At 40.3% G+C, this 16,093-nt stretch overlaps 1 protein-coding gene across 1 annotated transcript in view; it reads right to left on the bottom strand.

Moving 5' to 3' along the window:
* The window catches only part of CCDC192 (coiled-coil domain containing 192), a 181,842-nt gene that overhangs the window by 49,279 nt on the left and 116,470 nt on the right, over positions 1-16,093 (bottom strand). Inside the window, exon 6 of the mRNA XM_043467572.1 lies at positions 9,993-10,125. Coding sequence (XP_043323507.1) covers positions 9,993-10,125 — 133 coding nt within the window. The remainder of the gene's footprint in view (positions 1-9,992; positions 10,126-16,093) is intronic.

The following is a 16,093-nucleotide window of genomic DNA, read 5'->3' as shown; positions in this document are numbered from 1 at the left end:
GCATTATGTATAACTACAAATAAAAATGAATAGTGTCTGGTTGTGGCATGCAGTACAAAAAGTAAAAGCTTATTGAAATTAACTATCTTTCGTCAGAAATTTAGTTAACTACATAGTGTGAGAATGAGAGGCCTTAGCACTCATCTTGGGTTAGAAAAACCTACTCACCCTAAAGAGCTATCAAAAGTGTTACTCTGGCTTGAAAGGGACTACGTTAAATAGCTGAAGTCTGAATTCTGTTATAGACAGTTCAGTGTGATAAAAAATTTTGCCATCCAATAACCTAATAAATATTAAAAATAAATAAGATCATGGCATCTGGCCCCATCACCTCATGGCAAGTAGAAGGGAAAAAGGAGGAAGCAGAGACAGATTTCCTCTTCTTGGGCCCTAAAATCACGGCAGATGGTGATTACAGCCATGGAATCAGAAGACGATTGCTTCTTGGCAGGAAAGCTATGACAAACCTAGACAATGTGTTGAAAAGCAGAGACATCTATCTGCCGACAAAGGTCCATATGGTCAAGGCTATGGTCTTCCCAGTGGGCACATACTATTGTGAGAGCTGGACCATAAAGAAGGCAGAGTGCCAAAGAATTGATGCCTTCAAACTGTGTTGCTGGAGAAGATTCCTGAAAGTCCCTTGGCTTGAAAGGAGATCAAACCAGTCAATCTTAAGGGAAATCAACCCTGAAGATGGAAGCTGAAGCTCCAGTATTTTGGTCATCTGATGCGAATAGCCGACTCATTGGAAAAGTCCCTGATGCTGGGAAAGATTGAGGGCAGAAGGAGAAGAGGGCATCAGAGGATGAGACGGCTGGATAGCCTCACTGATGCAATGGGCATGAATTTGGCAAACTTCGGGAGATGGTAAGGGACAGGGAGGCTTGGATGCTGCAGTCCATGGGGTCTCAAAGAGTTGGACATGACTGGGTGACTGAACAACAACCTTATAAATTTAGGATCTTTTAAGATCATACTAGGTTTCTACAGAATGAAATAAGTTTTATCTGATTGACCTGAGTCTTGTAATGCTTGTTCTGCCTTTGAGGACTCCTAAGAATCCTTGTTTTCATCCATACATGAAGCATTCATGTATCTCTCCACCATCTCTCCTGCATCCTTTTATATTCTTGACCTCAGAAATTCACCTCAGGGTTATAATTGATCACTTCATGAAGGTACAAATTCTGTTTGTGGCTGAGAGCATTTCTCTTTTCTGTGTGACAAGTTCTATTCAGAATTCCCTGAAACAGGAAGAGGGCTCCTTCTTTATTCACGAGAAATTGCTCAGAAACAAAAAAGGGCCTTTGTAAAATGTTGAGGCTGTCCTCTTTGTGGGGCAGATGTTCTAACTGTGTGCCCAGGTTGAAATGACAGCTTGTCACGGCAGGACTTCAGGTCGTACTGGAAAATCACAGTGACATTCTCTGATCATTTCTGGGATTAAGGAACGCATCTGCAGAAGAGCAGTGATGTTTTCAGATCTTGTAGGCACTGATTAGCATGCCAGCATGATGAACACTCTTCTCCTGGATCCAATCCATATTAAACAAATCAGGAATAATGTTGTTCCTCTTTCTTTACCTCTTTGTTTCCTCTTAGTTCTATGTTCTTTGTCCAGTATCAAATTGTGGCTTTATTTGATTGGAAAAAATTAAAGGTGTAATAGGGTAATAATCTGTTCCAAGGCAGTATATCTTTAAAAACAAATATTCTTCCAGACTACTACATTGCACATAGTTATCTAATGTATGCGTAAGAATATAAACCTAACACAGTCCCACTGACCAGAAAGAAATCCCATGTCTTCAAACAGAAGTTTCCCACCTGTCTGGTATAGTCTGGTCCTATGCATCCTTTCTAAACTTGATTCAATGAGTTCAAACTCCCCTCACACCCCTCATTCCTCCAAATTTATGCATATGACTGATGCAGCCGGCCTGTAACTTTACCCTCCTATCAGGAAACACTGAGTCATTAAATAAAATAGAATTGTGGTTTCTGGGGAGTACAGGAGAGAACATTTTCCACTTTTTCTACTTTGGCACTAAGAGTTTTTTGTAGTAGGAACAGCTGCACCAGTATCTATAGCTGACTGACAATTGTTTGTAACCTCAAGCTTTCCAATTCATCTTCTGTTGACAAATCTCCATCTGCTTTGTTTGACAGAGGAGTGCTCAAAATTTCTCTGTACATTTCTCATTTCTTGGAAGGAAGTATTTTCCTTCTCTGCTCTGGTCTGGGTTTTCTTTCTTTCTTTCTTTTTTTAAGCAGTATTTCCAAAACAGCACATTCTCTTCTGGTGATCATAACAGTTTCCAAGGTTAACTAGGAAACCTTTGAAATTGATCAAGCTCTAATTCCCATGTGCCTTGTCTGACATTTAGCTGGTGCTTGCCCTTTCATCCAAACTCTCTGGATACAGGAGCCAGGAGACTTAAAAAAAATAATAATAATAAAGCTATTCCTAAGGGATGGACAGAAGGAAGGGAGCACCATTTCCTGATAATAGTATAATTCCAAAATTAGTCTCAGAAACAAAGGAGGGAGGGGGCCTTGACATCATTGAATTCCCACAGCTGGTATAGCTAGCAAATACTGGCCCTCACCCAGAAATTTCAGAATGGATCTTCTTACCCTTTGTTAATTATAAAATAAATAAATTTCCAGACTTTTTGCAAGGAAGGGCTTGAATACACAGTTTGAAAATGATAGGGAGAGAAAGGAGAAATTTTGTACTTTCCTCACAAGATAAAACTGATCTTCAGCTCATTGCTATCTTCGCCAAGTTTATGAACTTTACCTAAAATAGATTAAAGGGGATAGTGAGAGGTTTGTTGTTTTGTTTTGGTCTTCTGTCCAGAAACTTTTTGCATCTTCATTTCTGGTAATATCCTCTAGCCCTTGACCTTTGGCACATGACCCAGATGTGGCCTCTGATAAAATCCTGTTGTCTTAGGCACAGCAGGTGATGCATGGATAAGAATATGGTACAACTACAGTCAATCACAAGTCTTCCTTGAGATTTCTGTATCGAATCTGTGAGAAATAAGTTGTATTCCCTTTGTCATCAGTTTGTTGCTTAGTCATGTCCAACTCTGCAACCTCATGGATTGTCGCATGCCAGGCTCCTCTGTCCTTGGGATTTCCCAGGCAAGAATACTGGAGTGGGTGGCCATTCCCTCACAGGGGATCTTCCTAATCCAGGGATTGAACTCACATCTCCTGTGTTGACAGTTGAGTTCTTTACCACTGAGTGAGGAAGACTTCTGTTCCCTTTAGTTTGGTACAAATTAAGGTTCTTTGGTTGCAAGTATTATAAGCCAATGCAGACTACTTTAAGCAAAAAAATAAGTTTATAGGAAGGATATGAGAAAGCTCTCAAGCGTTGAAGGAATGCTTAACAACCCAACCTTGTGAAGTTAGTCAGATATCAGAAGTTCAGAGACCATTTCTTTAGGGGCAGGGCCAGACCTACAGGATGAATTAGCTCTGCTTTTTTCTGCCCTTCTTCATTCAACTCAGCTCAAGATTCACATTCCTGGAAAAAAAGTGAGTGTGATTGGCTCAGCTTGTCACAGGCCTTTTCGGGTCAAGTAGGAAGGCGACAGTGTGATTGACAGTCCCAACAGACCGCAGAGAACAGGAGAGGCATAGTTCTCCAAAGGAAAACCATGTTTCCGTTACTAAAAGAAAGGGATGTTGTTCTGAGCAGGCAGAAACTGATGTTCGCTAAAGATTGACAAGTCAAGACAGCCAGGGGATCTTTCCTGGTCTGTGCCTGCAAGAGGTCACTTGGGGTCAAAGAAGAGTTCAGAAACTCTGTGCTCAGCCTCACTGCCAGCCTTAGCAGCTTGTAAAATTTCTTTTGTGTTAAACTAGCTTCATTTTGGTTTCTGTCACTTGCAACCAACAAAGTCCTGAGTGACGCCTAGTTTTCACATGAGCTATTTTTAGGCCTATGAGTCTCTACAATGTCCTTTTGAAAATTAGAACCACTCCAGATTTGTACATATGGAATAAGAAAGATTTTTAGGGATCTTAGTGCAAGAAGATCTCTAAGCTTTTCAGGGACTCCTAGGAAGTTGTTTATCCTTGAGGGAACTTCTGAAATCAATGTGAAGGCTTTGGCTTTGGGGCTCTATTCCAGGAAGTGGCTCCATTTCAGGAAGAATTCAGTGGACAAAGGAAGAGGCAAACCTGACAGGTAATCTCTAAATGAGTCAAGGGATTATAAAGATAAATATAAGCTATTTCCATGAGGTAAATACAAAAAATCCTGAGAAACTTTTTACACTCAGAAAGCACACCTTGAAGTTATTATTCCTATGTTCTCTCATGCTCCCTATTGTTAATTTCTGGTGTTTATTGGTCTAGATGTAAAATACCCCACCATGGAATAGCTTCTTTAAGGATTCAGTAGGAGTGCTTAAAAGAAAGCTTCTTTCTGCAAATGTAGGGATAATTATGTGGGTGGGGAAATCTCCACCTTTTGTTTCCCGGAGTTCTTGTCCCTTTCCATCAAGGCAGTAACACCCTTGGCAACAGTAGGGGAGTGCAGGCTGCCTGTTTGTGTTTTGACCAAATATCAAACCAGGCTTCATGCGGTCTGATGCCATGGGTGGTGAGCAGAGTTTATAACAAAGTCCCAACAGTTGGAACTGTGAGAATCCAGAGTCCTCCTTGTTACCATATTAGAAAATTCTAGGTAGACCTGTAAATAAAAAATCTGTGTTCAGTGGTGAAAGAAGTGTGTGCAGAACTGTTGGTCAAGTAATTGCTTCCTAGTCTGAGGAACACCAGCCTTTCAGAGAGTTGGGAGACAGTAGAAGAGGAGAAGGATGGCATTGTTAAAAAACTAGACACAAATGGACAACTATTCAAGACTAGTCTTACTCCAATAAATATTAACATGACTGGCTCTCTAAAAGCTTGGAATCCTACCAAGGCAAGATTTTATTTAGGCCCAAAGCATTCTCATTAAAACATACTTACACTTGACAGGGTGTTACATCTTTGCAAGGATTGTTTTAATCACTATGTTTTTTTCTAACTGAGATAAAATTCTCATAACATAAAGTTCACCATGCTAACCATTTTAAAGTGTGCAATTCCATGGTCCTCCTATATTGACAGTGTTGTGCAAGCATGGTCATTACCTTATTCCAGAACATTTTTATCACCCTCAAATCCCATTTTTCTTAAAATCTAGTTGCAATAGGAGTTTTTCTCCCAAGAAGGTTTGGAAAAGGAGTAATAAAAAGGAGAGGGGGTTTGGGTTGTGTGCCTGGGGCTGGACATCAAGATAAAAGATACTCTTCAGAATCCTGGTTAGAGTTGGCTCTGGGGTTTTGTCAAAGAGATGTTTCTCCTGACTTTCATGATGGTATAGGACAGCAAGTCCTATACTTAAAATTAATGAGATAGTGTTTAAAAGTAATTTTATGTCACTGGAAAGTCAATCCTGTGACCAGGCTCCCTCAAAAGTGTCTGGCTTTGTTTAGACCCTGAGTCCTCGATAAGCTTGCCCTGGGATGTACCTGTACTACCTGGGAGTGTCATCGTCTTCTTGTTTGACTTGTTCTTTTCTTATTAATTCGTTTGTACTGCAGTATAGTTGTCTTACAATGTTGTGTTAATTTCTACAGTACAGCAAAGTGAATCAGCTCTACGTACACATATATCCCCTCTCTTTTTGCATTTATTTCCCATTAGGACACCACAGAGCAGTGAGGGGAGTTCCCTGAGCTATAGAGTAGGTTCTCAGCTTTATACATAGTTTTATACATAGTGTATATATGTCAATCCAAATATCCCAATTCATCCTACCACCCTCACACTTCCCTTTTGGTGTCCATACATTTGTTCTCCACGTCTGTGTCTCTCTTTCTGTTTTGCAAATAAGATCACCTATACCAATTTTCTAGATTCCACATATATGCATTAATATATGATATTTGGTTTGGAAAAGTGTCTTCTTAATGAGAGTAAAACCAAGAAATGACTTAAAGTTGACACGGCTTTCAGTAGGACATTGGGAACTTGCCTGTGGGAACGAGATGTACATTATTTGATATACCAGCTGTGCATATTAAGAGAAAAGAATTAAAAGGGAAAAAAACCCAGAGGAGTGCATCCCCTTTAGTGTGCTAGCTTGAAATCTACAAATCAGGTCCTGAATGTTCTGGTCAAGGATTCAAGCTTTCATCATAGCAGGTGACTTGATACTTATGTGCCAGGACTCAACTCACTCAGGTCCTTTACAAAGTAATTTTCTGCTCCAAAACCAAAGGAAGCAGATTGTTTTGAAATCTAGCCTTAGATTCCTGCATACTAATGTTTACCAAAAGATGGACTCAAGCTTTGAATGGGTACAATAGGCGTTTCACTGAATTCTGTGAGTAAATTAAACTACAAGCACTTCAGGTGCCAGCTGTGGAAAAAGAGGCAAGGAATCAGACCTGGGCTGTGATTATTTGCACAAAGTAAAAATCAACAAACAACTCTCAGACTGTAAGTAAGGTTCCTGCTGTGCCAGTTTTATAATAAAGGTGTTTTTCTTTTCAGTTGAACTTGCCATTGACTTAAATCATTTATTTCCATGGAGGTTATTTAAGTATGAAGCCAGTGAAATCATTTTATCTGTTTACGTGTTAAAAAAAAAAAATGTTTGGTAGTTCACTGCTCCATCAATTTGAATATGCTTAAAAGTATCCCTAGTATTCTAGGGCATTGCTCTGATCAGAAGACTTGAATGGCAACCTTTTATATAGTCTTACTTAGAAAATGAACCAAACTGAAAAACTGTGCACATTTGCATAGAAAGAGATTCTAATTTATTTGAATCTATCTCATTAATCTGCTCATTATAACTGTAGGCACTGGCTTGTAACTACAGCAGAGAAGTAGCTTTGTGTTAATCCAGATAACATGTAATTTAGAATCAACCCTTTCTCCCCTCTTGCAATTTCACTTGTTACCATAAAACTGAACTTCAGAGTTGGCCACTATGCTGTCACATGATGGAGGCTGCAAGGGGTCTCCTTTCCCAAAGTGGTTCACTCTGTTATGGAATCTGAAGTTTTACCATTGGACATTAATATCTTTGGATCATGAAGGTCTTTTGTTCATCAAGAAGAATCCACTTAAAAAGTGCAAATACTCATGGATGGGTGATTTTTAAAGCGTTTTATTATATTTTAGCTTGATCACACTGAGAGTAGGTTGGACATGTTTCTTTGCTGCAACAGGCTAGCCCTTCCTGTAAGACAGAGTTCCAGCGTCTTCTCCCAGTCCAGCCCTGTACTTCTGGGATCCAGCAGTCACAATATCCTCCTGTCCCACCCTTAGCTCCTTCTGCCCCTTCATCCAATGGTTGGTGCATAACCAAGCTTGTCCAACCATACTTCCCTACCTCCAGCTCCAAAGATAGACTCATGGGCTCGAATAAGTACCCAACCCAAGCCAGGACAAGGTACCTTCTCATACTTTTCCTAACTAAAGCTGGTGGGAAAATACTTTTTTTTTTTTTTGCTTCTCTGGAGAAGGAATAAGTAGGGCAGCCCTTGGCTGCTTGTGGCCATGTTTTCAGTGTCTCCAGACATCCCTCTTGAGGAAATGAAAGTCTCACTGCAGAGAGAAGTAGAGATACACAGAGTGCCCTGATGGGATTTGAGTCCCTGAATCTATGAGAGACTAAGGCTGAGCATGCCGTTTCTTAGTTTGTTTGCGCCTGTGCCAATAAATCACCCTTTCTCATAATCACCCAATCATAAGCTGTTATGATTGAGGGTATCTGTCATTGGCAAACAAAGGTCTGAAAACCAAAAACAAACATTTTATCAAAGGGCACAGGACAAAGCAGGGAAGGAGTGGTGTTCTGGTCAAGGAATGTGTGTGGGAGGTGGGTCAGCCCTAATTGTTCGCGGTTCAATGGGAGCCATTGTGTGTTAAAGTTACCTACATCTTTTCAGACTTTACTTTCAAATCAATTTCGAGGTAGGGCAAGGTGACCAAAGTCTCTGAGAACAAGAGCTCATGTTACTCTGGGGCCACAAGAGCCTTGATAATAATTTCCCGGGCTGTTGAACACAGGGTTAGGCTGTTTGGAACCCATAGGAGAGTAAGACTGTGCAAATATTCATTTTAAGGGCTTCAGGCTGTATGTCCATCTACTGACCCAGTTTCTCCAACAAATAAGAGAAGCAATACATAGGTTCTATAGGGAGTCAGTACTTTCATCCATAATTAACCTTGGAATATTTGGCTTTATTTAAATTTATATCTGTTCATAATACTTTAGGTTTTTTTGGTTTTTTCCTGCACAGATAATTTTTCCCTGCTTTAGACAGAAATACAGAGATAAAAGTGGACAAAGAAGCAAAGGTTGAATTTAATATTTTCTAACATCCCCCACAATTGTTACAGTCCTGGTAACCCAGTAGTATCCTAATTTTGACCTATCAAAATATCAAAGGGACAAAATCATCCTTAGATAGCAAAGGACATTATTTTTGTCAAAATGAGAGTAACAAGAATCAGATAACTTGCAATAAAATCTTTTTTCCACTAGATTCAAAGTACAGTTGAGATATTGAGAACTTCTCTCAGATGAGCAGGAAAATTTTCTCCAGCATCCTGTGCAATTGTTGTCAGCTTCCTATCATGCAACTGATTTGAAATCTGGCTATGATGCCTTAGAATAAAGACTTTTAAATGGATAATATTCTCTAATGGGTTTTATTCATTTAGGTTTCATGGTGGTAAAAGCAAATTAAGCTATATTGTTCTGTGGAAAGAGAAAATCATGTGTTTCAAGGTGATGGTGTAACATGCCATTTCCAGCTAGGGAAAGTGCTATTCAAAACTGAAAATTAAAACCAAACTCATATTAAACGCTTTCCCATACGGTCAGGATGCTGGGAGTGTCTCACTTTCTACAGCCACCACATCACCTACTTCCTCCTCCTCCATTATTTCCACATTCCTCCTCTTTTCCCATAATTATTTATGAGTAATAGAGGAAGTGAGAGTAAGAACAATTGCATGTTCCTGGCTTTGCAAGAGTGCCGCACATCAAAAGAGGACATTCGTCCCAGGGAACCATAGTTTTGCAGGAGATCCACCAGGCAGAGTAAGATCTGCTCTTGCTGCAGAGAAATTGCCTCTCTGCACCAAAGCTGCATAGGCCCCCTGGGGTGACTGCCCAGGTGTGGCCACACACATCTAACCTAGGGCCAGGCAGCTTGCGTTTATTCTTGTGGAACCTGTAAATGTACTAATACCTGCTTCAGAGGTTAGTCTGAGAATTAAACACACATGAAATGGCTTAACAAAATGCCTGGTGTGTCATATCAAATGTTAATTCTTATTATTGCTGACGATGACAATCTGAGGGTCCCCGCCCCCTCCAAGTGTGTTTATCATCTCTGAGGGAAGACTTTTTAAAACATCTATACCAGAGTGGCTGTTAACTTTTTCGGAACCACCCAGATTTCACCCTCAGCCCGTCTTCCCTGCTTATTTCTGGCTGGTTAGCCTGTTGTTAAAACAGATTTCTTTCCTTTCCCATGCCTGTCTTGGTCTATCAGCCTGTCTACACTTTCAGACAAGCCCTTCTCCTTGCCCCACTTCAGAGACCCACCCCTGGGAGCCTTGGGTCTTCCTCTCTGGGCTCTGGATTTTCCCCACTGCCACCCAGCAAGACACTGATCAGATGTTTCACTCTATTCTTCAGCCCCAGAGACTTTCCTTGAAGGAACTGCTTGTTCATTCCCTGCTCTTCTCACAGTGGAAGCACACCCCGCCTGGAGCTCGGAGTTTCTGTATGTCTCTAATCAAGCAGAATGGAGATCAGGCCCGGCCAGCATGCAGCTGGCCCAGTGTGCTGCCTGGCACTGTGGCCTTGCTCTCTGCTTTGTTGCCAGTGAAGCTATATGCATCACCCAGGGCCCAGGGCCAGTGTGTAACTGTCACGTGGTAATACTGACCTCTAGGGGCTGGCTTTCCTTCACATAGAGTCTTGATCTTCTCATTGAGTTCCAGGACTGTGATGGCAGCCTCTTGCTTAGCTATCGCCAGATCAGTTTGCAGCTTTTTCAGTTTCCTTTTGTGCTTTAGTTTCTTTAAAAAAAAAAAAAAATTTCCATCACTAGAGACAGATGCATCAAAGGAAGAAAAAGAACTAATGATGTCTGAACAAACGTAGCCTTTAAAGGCCAGCTAAAAGAAAGAGCTCCGTGTTCACCTAGACCAAGTCCTGTTTGAGGTCCATGCTCTCCTGTCAGAGCATTGAAACCACCAACAGTAAAAGTTTGCTATTTGCATCATAGTATCTTTCACCCTATTGAAGGGTTTTTATCTGGATCTGAACCTTGTGTGTTGGCTGCTTATATAGACAGGCAGTTAGAAAAGAACTCTAGCTGGCAGTCTGAATTTTACCATTGAAGTGCCAACACTGAAAAGCATCTGATTTTTTTTTTCTCTCAGTCATTTTACCATTGAAGTGCCAACACCAAAAAGCATCTGTTTTTTTAATTTTTTCCTGGCCTGTAAGTAACCTCACAGGAAATAGTCATAGCCTTGATTCTCTTGTCATTTTCACCTTAAAGTTTGCATCCAAATAAACTCTAAAGCATTTCCATGAAATGTTGATGTTTATAGATATTTACTATGGTATCTATATAGAGAAAGTGGCCAGGGGAAAGAATATTTTTCAAGAAATTGAAATAGCAAGGACAGGAATTCCTTGCTATAAAATAATCTGATTTGTGACATTGAAACCTTTGAAGGAACTACATTAAGAAGTTGTTATATAACCGAAGGATTCCCGTTGAGACTGTATGACTAGAAAACTCCACTTAGGGTCCTCAAAATGGATTTGATTTGTCACAATTGGATTTCTCTGCAACTACAGAGAATCTGTTGTGAGAAGTGCTGTGCCGGCATTTTTGTGGTGCTGCCCTTTCAGTGAAAAGCTCACCTTGCCAAGTCTTTGTGGGCTGGTAATTAGGAAGCCCAGAAAATAAATGGCTAACATTTCTTATCGGACATAAATCTTGAGATAGTGAGAGGAATGGTTTTTGCTCATCAGGGAAGACAGTGTTCCCGGATCTTTAAAAGGAGTAGACTCAAGCAGCAGGAGATCACTCTTTGTTTTGAGAGTAAAGCCAATAAAATCAGTTTATCAAAGACAGGATTAGATAGTCATAGACCTCAAGATTAGGACGTCCTGAAAGCTTAATGAATGGCATATGCTCTGATAAAAGAAAACACATCGTTCAAAGGAGAATGGTGGTCTTGGAACTTTCATTGAAGAGCGCTAGAAGAGCGGATGTGCGCAAAGTTCACTCAGCCTGTCCAGGGGAGAGGCGCCCTGAGCCACAGCCATTCTACTAGAGGGATAGTTAGCGTTCATGTCCTCATTTCATAATGTACTAATTATGAAGCATCCTTTTGGTGTTGGACACTGTGCTCGCCAGCTGTTAAAAAATGCTGATAAGATCTCTGCTCCATGGCGCTAGTGGTAAAGAACCTGCCTGCCAATGCAGGAGATGTGAGACATGGGTTTGATCCCTGGGTGAGAAAGATCCCCTGGAGGAGGGCATGGCAATCCACTCCAGTATTCTTGCCTGGAGAATCCCATGGTCAGAGGAGCCTGGCGGGCTATAGTTCATAGGGTCACACAGAGTCAGACATGACTGAGGCGACTTCACACGCATACATGCACTAATTATGAAGCATCCTTTTGGTATCGGACACTGTTCTGGCCAGCTATTAAAAAGTGCTGATAAGATCTCTGCTCCATGTCACTAAGACCTTACTGTCTTTCTGTGAGTCTCTGTTCATCTAAACCCTTCATAATTTGCGCATTATGCAGCTTAGTTCAGGGAGAAGTCAAGCTGATGAAGCAAGGTAGTATTGTACAAAACGCCTAAGTATTTGATAGCTGTGTTTCTCACAGTAAATTCTGTTGCCTTGTTGCTCTATACCTCCCTCTCTTGTAAGTTGGTTTGCATCCGCTTGTTCATGAGAACCTCGTCTCTCCCAGGTCTATGGAGCTCACACCTATGAGGGACATTTCCTGAGGCTGCTTCAAGACCAGTTCCATGCTCAGATTTTTCACATTTCCTTTTACCATTTAGAACTTTGGGGGATGGCAAGTGGGAGGAAGGGTGTAGAAGGGAAGTTTTCTTTTCTGTAAGAAAAGAAAGTGGAGAGAATGAGGGAAAGAATAGTAAGAGGAATTCAGAAAAGAGTGCTAATGAAAAGCATCAACAAAGAACTGAATGATATACATGCTCAAGTGTCAGGAATTCAGTGTACTGATGAGCACTGTTAACACTTAAATGTGTAAGAAAGTCAGATGGGTTGATGGATGGATCAAGAAACTGATAGGTAAGTGATGAATTGAAGGTAACAAAGTGTCAAGTGTAGTATCTAGCTATGAAGAATAAGGGTGTTTACTGTAAAATTACATCAACTGTTCTGTATGCTTGGAATTTTGCATAATAAAACTTGGGGAGGAGAAATAACTAAGGATTCAGTTTCCTTACATTGTCCCTCCCTTAATTCTTAATAGATGGTATTCAAATTCTGAAATTATGTCACAGCTATTCATAGCAGATAAGTATCCTTCCAGAAACTTTTCTCAAAGTGGGCATTGACCCTAAATAAACAAAGCAAAAATAAATGCAAGTTAGTGAGAACTGATGGCTGATCACTAGGAGCTGGTGTGGTGTCAACAAGAAAAATCCTTGGCAAGCCACATTTCCATTCTGATGGGATGGCTTGACAGCAAGCATGCAGGAACTCAGTGAAAGGAGACAGTTCTCAAAATCACTTAAAATTTTCAGTTTTCCAGTTAGAAAAACAACTCTTTAAAAAAAAGTTCGTTTCCAGACCACCTTTTTGTCTTTCTCTTATGATGATTATATATTTTCTGTCTCTTATTATTGCTATAATGTCTGTATATTTTTGCCTTATGATCTGAGAAAGAAATGGAGGATATTTAGTTTGGAGAAGACTGTATGTCAGGGAATTATGATGGTTGGCTTCAGTTATCTAAAGGGCTATTCCAGACGAGAGGAAGTTGAGTCAAACAGTATTGTTCCAGAGATAGTGTGCGGAACGAGGGATAGAAAACATGAGCAGGCAGATTTTGGCACGGCATGAGAAAGCGCCCTCCAACAGTCAGAGCTTATATCCATAGCAAGATAGGATATGTTCTAGCAAAGGCCTCCTGCTCTGGGCACGATCAAGCAGAATCCAGATGAACATCTTCAGGCAGGCCCATGGTAACCTCTGGGGCCTGGGTCAAGAGGTAATTGGAGGTCTGACTCAGCCCCAGCTCCATCTACCCCTAGCTGCCACCAGTCTTCCTGAGGCACAGCACTTGCATGAATGGACAGCTCAGCCTTTCTGAGTCTCTAAGATGAATACAGCTGTCAGGGACACTTTAGAGATAATTCTGGGATTTGTGAGATGTTGGCTAAGAAGGCCAAGAAGGCTGGTGTGTCCCCCAGAATTCAAGAATTATGTGACTCAAAATATGTAACACTGTTATTTAGCTGTAAAAGAAAGGGAAGAAGGAATATCAATTAAAAGTTGAATTAAAGGACCTTGATTGGTTGCTTAAGATTTCTATTGGAATCTTTTGGTTATTCAGATAAATTTTAAAATGGTTTGGCATTGTTGTCTTTTTTCTTTTATCCAGACAGAACTACTGTATGCTATTAATTCATGGCTTTAACTAAGCCCTTTGGGCATTTCTGAAAATTCAGTTTGCCAACATGTTTTTTATTAGTCATAGACATCAAATGATTTCAGTAACAATAATATTTTCCTTTGCTTTTTTGGCATTCTCTAGCCAGGCAACCCCAGTGTTGTACTTGAATCTACTGCACTGTTATGGTCTCCCTAGTAACTAGGAGCTCCCCTCAGTGATTACTGAAAGGAAAGGAAGGCTTTATAGCTTAGAGGTAAATTCCTATTACCTTGCTCTTTTCCTACTTCTCCTACAGGGTGGACAGAGGGAGGAAATCATGTATTTGTGCAGTGTTTTGAAAAGGAAATATTTATCCATATCACATTGCTGAATAGCTTACATTATACCAAGTCAATGGGATTTAGGAATAATCGGGAACTATTTATAGAAGAGTTACAACACAGAGTTGCCAGCACGGTTTAAAATTTCTTAGTCTTTCCACACACTTCAAATCATGGCCTCGAATTCTAAAGCTGGACCTTGTCAATTCTTGGCCATGAGAAATTAGGCCAGACATGACATCGCCAGACCTTAGATGCCATTTCACAGAGTTGGTGGGGATTAAGTGACATAACACATAGATGACAGTACCCAATGCTATGCTTGTAATGAAGTGGAATGTCTGTCTGGTTTTTGTCATTATTCCTTGAAACATACCAAGGATACTCTAAACTGGCCACTAAAACACTAAGGATCTTCTCTGAAGATGACTCTGTCACACTTTACAAAAAATATACCTCAGTGAAAGCAAGACTTGTGTCTTTTCTTTCTTCTCTTCCTTTTTCTTCCTCTAAATTAAGTTTTCTGCATGATTGCATTGATCTCTTCCTCACCTTGTATGGGTAGACAAAACTTAATGTCCTGAAACAGACATGCAAATAGCCTTGATCCAATCTCCTGCCAAAGCTGGCCTGATGCCTAGGCATAGTAGGTGGCTGCCTTCCTGAAACGATATGAGGGTACTCTAAAGCCTGACCTCTTGCTTCCCATGGAATCTCTGACTTGGGCCTGCCAGAGCATAGCTTCTTTCCACTTTGAAATCTACCCCATCCAACCCACCTTCATTCATTTAGAGAGCAGATGTAAAAGATGGGTTTTATCTTCAGGTGGCCGCTAATAAAAATGCTTACTACCAAGAACATATAAGAGAATGATCTGAATGCAAAAGGTATAGGTAGGTTTCTCTTTTCATTTCTCTTCTAATAACCCATCACTAATTATGCAACTATTAAAAGTGATAGTAGCATTTTGATATAACTCAGTTTAAAAATCAATTTCACATCTCTTATTTTGTTTTGTATTTATACTTCCTCAGGTGAGTGTTTTAAAAGTTCAGGAGTGATAAATATGTGCCATGTATGTTTCTTCCTACTCTATGGCAGGCCTTTGACTTGGGGATTCTTTCACACTGGGTTGCATATATGGCTTCTTAGTCCTTAACCTGCACTTCCAACAGCTCTGCTCATTGATGAAACCTAATTGTCTGTATTAGCGTCTCTGATTTGTAGGTGAGAAAGATGAGGTCCCAGAGAGCTTGAGTAGAGCTAATCATGCTCTCTTAGTAAGGAAGTAGCTAAATTGACTAGAACCAAGGTCTTTTGATTCCAGATGCTGATTTTCCTTTTCAATGCTAATGTGAGGCTTCACTAATGGAGAGCACCATTAATTTGTTAGGTTTGTAAAGGTGACCTTAGATAGTCACAGTGAGTAGAAGAAGGCAGTGTAACAGACTCGGTAATAAAACAGTAGCATTGGAGTGTGATGGCAAGGCCTTTATAGCATGGGTTGTCATGATATCTTTTGAGAACCTTGGGAAATAAAGGAAAGATTTGATGAACCCTACCAAGGACTGTCTGTGCTAGATGTTCTCAGCCCTCCTAGTGATTCTCATCAGAGTATCCTGAATTGACCCTGAAGATTCATCTGAAGTGACAAAGAGTGAATCAGATGAATCGTTCTTACAAAATACTTTTAATGAAAGACAAATCACAAATGAAAAAAATGTAATTTAGTCTTATTTCATTTAGTAATGTTGCAGGGGAACTAGCTTATGCACAAACCCTTAGGCCTCATTACAACCTTGACCAAGAGCCAGGCCTCATGTGACCACCTTTATAAAAAGTCAAGACAGTCAGACTTCAGAAATCATAGCTGACACTTTTCAGTTCTTTGCAGTATCCCTCCTTTCTAAGTAGCTTATTTTATGTTACAACATGCTTAGGAATACATTTTAATTTTGTTTCCCATACCCAGAGGGTTAGGAATTTCAAATAAAAAGAAAACAAAACCCCAGTAATTAGACAAAAATCTTGACTCACTACTGGG

This window comes from Cervus canadensis, chromosome 4 (genome assembly GCF_019320065.1).
Source record: "Cervus canadensis isolate Bull #8, Minnesota chromosome 4, ASM1932006v1, whole genome shotgun sequence".
NCBI lineage: Eukaryota > Metazoa > Chordata > Mammalia > Artiodactyla > Cervidae > Cervus > Cervus canadensis.
This window is presented reverse-complemented; position numbering and strand designations above follow the sequence as displayed.